At 35.9% G+C, this 5,979-nt stretch overlaps 1 protein-coding gene across 1 annotated transcript in view; it reads left to right on the forward strand.

Moving 5' to 3' along the window:
* LOC106883981 (dynein axonemal heavy chain 7) overlaps positions 1-5,979 on the forward strand; it is a 137,291-nt gene that overhangs the window by 67,386 nt on the left and 63,926 nt on the right. The window contains exons 36-38 of the mRNA XM_052971243.1: positions 50-175; positions 1,178-1,375; positions 5,573-5,728. Of these exons, the coding sequence (XP_052827203.1) occupies positions 50-175; positions 1,178-1,375; positions 5,573-5,728 (480 nt within the window). The remainder of the gene's footprint in view (positions 1-49; positions 176-1,177; positions 1,376-5,572; positions 5,729-5,979) is intronic.

A 5,979-nucleotide genomic window follows, 5' to 3' on the forward strand; every position in this document is an offset into this window, starting at 1 on the left:
ATATATATATATATATATATATATATATATACATGTCTATTGCTTATAGGGAGGAATGACTGAGGGAACACGATCCATGCTAGGTCTTATGGATTGTCTTGAGCCACCAATGAAACCATACTTAAATCCTTTCCCACCGAAAGGCCAAGTTTTTGACTACATGTTTATAAAAGAGGTAAGAGTCTTGCTTTACATAACTATATCTGGGCCATTTGTTGATGGGAAACAGATGAGGGTTGGTGTCAGGAAGAGCATACTGCTGTAGAAAACCTGTCTCTGTGGATTCTATGTGACCCATGCAAGCATGGAAGAATGGGTATTAAAATGGCAACAACAACAACGAAGACGATGGGTGAGGAGTGAGTCGATTACATTGACAACTGTCTTCAACTGGTGCTTATTTTACTGACCTTGAACAGATGTAAAGCAAAATCGACCTTGGCAGAATTTGAACTCAGAACACAAAGACGGATTCAATACTGTTAAGCACTTTAACCTGTGAGCTAACATTTCTGTCAGCTCTCTGCCTTATCAACAATCATCATAATCATCGTCCTCGTTTAATGTCCGCTTTCCATGCTGGCATGGGTTGGACAATTTGACTGAGGGCTGGCGAGCCAGAAAGCTGCACCAGGCTCCAATCCGATCTGGCAATGTTTCTACAGCTGGATGCCCTTCCTAACACCAACCACTCTGAGAGTGTAGTGGGTGCTTTTTATGTGCCACTGGCATGAAGGTCAGTCAGGTGGTACTGGCATCGGCTATGCTTGGATGGTGCTTTTTATGTACCACCAGCATGGGAGACAGTCAGGCAGCACTGGCAACAACCACGCTCAAATGCTGCTTTTAAACGTGTCACTGGCATGGGTGCCAATCAGGCGGTACTATCATCAGCCACAACAATGTCTTCACTTACCTCAACAGGGTTTTGCAAGCGAAGTTTATTGCCCAATGATTGAAGGGTATTCTTAAATGGGCTGGTTATGCTGTACTGGCATAGGCCACGGTTACAGTCTCACTTGGCTTGCCAGGTCTATCTCCAAATGTCCCGGTCACTTGTCATTGCCTCGGTGAGGCCTAATGTTTGAAAATAATAATAATAATAATAATAATAATAATAACAAAATCCAGATCTTGTTTTAGTTATTGAAAAAGAAATTATGTATTCTTGTTTCAGGGTGCTGGCAAGTGGGTTTCTTGGTCTGAAGAGATCAAAGATGCACCACCAATCGCTAAAGATGCCCAGTTCAATGAAATCATTGTTCCCACTGTGGACACTGTAAGGTACACTGCTTTGATGAATATGTTAGTTTTGCATGCTAAACCAGTCCTCTTTGTGGGTCCCACTGGAACTGGCAAAAGTAGTTACATTTCTGTAAGTTGCTTTTGTTTTCATTTTGTTTTTTCATTTGTCACTTTTACTTTTTTCAATTTTTGCTCTTAGTAAAAAATCTGTTATAAATCATTTCTCATGTTTTAGTTGTTTGATGATAACAATGTGGACCATGATAATGATGGTGATTATTATTATTATTATTGTTATTATAAGAATAATAATGGTTTCAGATTTTATACCAAAGCCAGCAGTTTTGAGGGGAGGGAGCAAGTCAATTACATTGACCCCAGTATTTGACTGGTATATTATTTTGTTGATCTTGAAAGGACGAAAGGTAAAGTAGACTAAGCAGTATTTGAACTCAGAATGTAAAGAGCTGCAAGAATTTAGTTTAATGTGTTAACAATTTTGCTACCTCCTGTCTTCATAATAATAATAATGGCTTCAAATTTTGGCACCTGCTAGCAAGTTCATGGGAAGGGGTCAGCCGATTACATCAACCCCAGACTTAACTGGTACTTTTTTTTATCGTCCCCTAAAGGATGAAAGGCAAAGTCAACCTTGGCAGCTTTTGAACTCAGAACATAAAGCTGGAAGAAATGCTGCTAAGCAGTTTTTCCAGCTCAGTAATGGTTCTGCCAGCTTGCTGGCTTAATAATGATGATGATGATGATGATAATGATAATAATAATAATAATAATAATAATAATAATCATAATAATGATAATAATAATAATGATCCTTTCTACTACATGCACAAGGCCTGGAATTTTAGGGGTGGGGTGGTAGTCGATTTCATCAACATCAGAGCTCAACTGGTATTTATTTCATCGACCCTGAAAGATGACCTCAGCATCTTTTTAGGGTTGACCTCAGCATAATTTGAACACAGAATGTAAAGATGGGTGAAATGCTGCTATGCATTTTGCTTGACATGCAAACAATTCTACCTGCTCACCACCTCACTACTACTACTACTACTACTACTACTACTACTACTACTACTACTACTACTACTACTACTCCTACTACTACTACAGGGTGTCCACAGAGTATGGGTACAATGGAATTAACTCATGCTTTAAGAAATTATTATTTCTTATATTTAATTGTTTATGATTTTATTTATTCCATGTGCCCAGACCTTGTGGACACCCTGTACTACTACTACTACTACTACTACTACTACTACTACTACTACTACTAATAATAATAATAATAATAATAATGATAATAATAACCTTTTCTGCTATAGACATGAGGCTTGAAATTTTTGGGGAGGGGACTAGTACCTGTGTGTCACTGGTATTTAATTTATTGAGCCCAAAAGGATGAGAGGCAAAGTCAACCTTGGTGGAATTTGAACTCAGAACGTAAAGATGGACGAAATGCTACTAAGCATTTTGCTCAGTATGCTAACAATCCTGCCATCTTTCCATATTAATAATAATAATAATAATAATAATAATAATAATAATAATAATAATAATAATAATAATAATAATAATGGTTTCAAATTTTGGCAGTAAGATCTGCAATTTTGAGGCAATGGGTTAGTCAAATGCATTGACCTCAGTACTTGACTGGCATTTTATTTTATTGATAATGAAAAGATGAATCACAAAGCTGACCTCGGAGGGATTTGAATGTAAAATGTAAAGAACTGGAAGAAATACCAGAGGGAATTTTGTCTGATTTTGCCTTACTTTATTGTTAAGGACAGATTGGAAGGCAGCTGTGGCATTTGGGAACTCTGTGACTGTGTAGGGTTTCAAGGCACAAACCCACATCAAAAATCTAAAAATAGGAAAGTGTTCAGAACCCCCATGCAAGGAAAGCTTCTTCATGGTCAACTGACCAACTAGAAATAGCAATCAAATCTCATTCAGAACATATCCTGTCATTTTGAAAAAGGAAGGACAAATTGGCTAGCCTTAGATAGATTGTACTCAAAAATAAAAGATAGGATGGTCATGATAGGCATGGTTTTGATAATTTTGTTCAATCAGAGTTGTCCTGGGACTAATCAACAACACAGTTTACAACACTGATCCATTACATGGTTGCTTGATTTGCTAAAAATAGCAACCAAATATCCCTCAGATCACACTCTACAATTATGGAAAAGGAGGGCCACACTGGACATCTTAGTCTTAGATGTATAAAAATAATGGGATGGTCACGGTTGGAATGCCTTTGATCATAAACCTGCTCAATCAGTGATGACCAAAGACTAAACAACAATATTAAGAATTTGATTATTTTTATGGGTAGTATGTTACTGCATGATTATAGTTCAATTTCTTTATCACTCTCACTTTAAAATGCACTCAGTTATTTCATTAACCTCTGAAAGGATGGTTGCACTCAGCCTCTTTTATCATACCAACACTGAGCTGCACTTAACTCCTTCCTTTGTTAACCTCACATTGATCTGCAGTTAATCTCATCTGGTTTCATATTGAACTGTTCACAATTGTCTTTGTTATCCTCACTTGAAACCACACTTAGCCTTTTTCATCATCTGTAAATTAAACTTTACATTTTAAAACCTTTCATAGTGTTTTGTATTAGTTCAGAAATGAGAGGGAGTTCTAAGATCATAAAAACAAACAAATCTGATTAAAGCTAAAATACAAAAACAAAAAGACTAATGAACAATATTAATGAATAATAATGCATTTATGATTTATGCAATGCACCAAAATTATATATATTTTGTTTAAGTGTTTTAAATTTCCCATTTTTATCTGGTAAAAAATATCCAAAATTCTCCATTTTTTGTTTTCCAATTCTCTGCCCTGTTGTTAATGATTGAACTCTTATATCATTGAAATAAAATTGTTGTTTATTCATTTCATTTGTTTTTACATTTGTTTTTTCTATGCTAGTATGAGTTAGATAGATATATTTTTGAGGTTTTGTTATACAGCTAGATGTCCTTCTTGTCACTAACCTTGACTGGTTTTTCAAGTAAGGGATTTTATTTTCTGTATGTCTTTGATGATGCAAAACCAGCGGACAACATGTTGATAGGGAAAATGATCGCAGTGTCATTTGCTGTAGCAGAGCATGTTTTTGAAGACATGTAAGTGCAGACACACACACACATGACTGGCTTCTTTTAGTTTCCATGTTCCATTCACAAGCTGCAAACAAGAATTGAACTTATTTTCTTGTGTATGATGACTTACAATTACTAAGTGAAAGCATTGAATCATTAAGGTCCAGGCATCGTTTAATAGGCACAAGCATAGCTATGTGTGTTAAGAAAGTCACTTTCTAACTATATACTTTCAAGGAGCCATCCACTGTGTGGCCTTTTACTGTAACCACAAGCCAATCAAAGCCTTGTGAGTAGATTTGGTGGATAGAAGTTGAAAAAATTCCTTTGTATGTTTATATGTGTGCATGAGAGTGGATCCTTGTCTGGCCATCATGCAATAGTTGCAAGGTAGTTCCACTGTCGTGCAAGCAGTATCATTAATTTCTAGTCTTCCATGAAAATATGTCTGGATGAAAGGAAATATCAAAAATATCACCGTACTTACAAATAAGTGAGAATTGGTAAGAGAAAAAGCATTCAGCTATAGAAGATCTGCCCTGACAAATTCCATCTGACCCATGCTAGCATTGAAAGTGGACATTAAATCAATGATGGTCTTCTGAATTGTAAACTCATGAGTTTGCCATTTATTGACATAATTATCACCATTCTTCTGTGGTCATATCAGACAAGCAAGTACTTATATTTGTTTCTTAATGTGTCAATCAGATAAGAGACTAAACCTTATTTGATGGCTGGGCCTGATAGAAATAGCAACCAATACTTCCCTTAAAACAGAAAGGACACATTTAGATAATATAGTCTCAGATATTTCTAAGCAGACTAGATCTTCATGGCTAGAGTTCCTTCAGAGGGCCATTTCACCAGGGTTGACTAGGAGGACAAAACAGCAAGTAATATAGTTTTATCTCTAAACTGAATTGAAACTTAGAAATGTTGTACTTCCAACCATCCAGCCTATAAAAGAAGTGGGTATGTGTGTGTATATGTATATATATGTAAATGTTTTTATATCAAGTTATATATAAATACAGTTTAACATCAGACTGAAGGATTGCTCAACGCTTCTTAATAGAGTACATGTTTATTACCTTTTACAAGGAAAAGGCTGAGATAAATGACCTTAATGTTGTTTCTAAGGTAGACACTTTTTTGTCAATATCTTCCAGAATTTCTTACTCAAGACATTGGACAAAAATATCTACAAACCAAATGTCATCAACTTTTCTGCTCAGACAACTGCTAACCAAACACAGAACATGATTATGTCTAAATTAGATAAAAGAAGAAAAGGTGTCTTTGGTCCTCAGTTTGGCAAAAGAATGGTATGTATGATGTCTCTTTTTATGTTTTACTTGTTTCTGTCATTGGATTGTGGCCATGCTGGGGCACCACTTTGAAGGATTTTTAGTTAAATGAATTGACCCCAGTACTGTTTTTTAAAGCCTGGTGCTTATTCTCTCAGTCTCTTTTGCCAAACCACTAAATTTTAGGGACATACACAAACTAACACCGGTTGTCAAGCTGTGATGGGGGATAAACACATAATGACATACACACATACACATGTGTGTAT

The sequence above is a fragment of the Octopus bimaculoides genome, chromosome 10, assembly GCF_001194135.2.
Source record: "Octopus bimaculoides isolate UCB-OBI-ISO-001 chromosome 10, ASM119413v2, whole genome shotgun sequence".
In the NCBI taxonomy this organism is placed as follows: domain Eukaryota; kingdom Metazoa; phylum Mollusca; class Cephalopoda; order Octopoda; family Octopodidae; genus Octopus; species Octopus bimaculoides.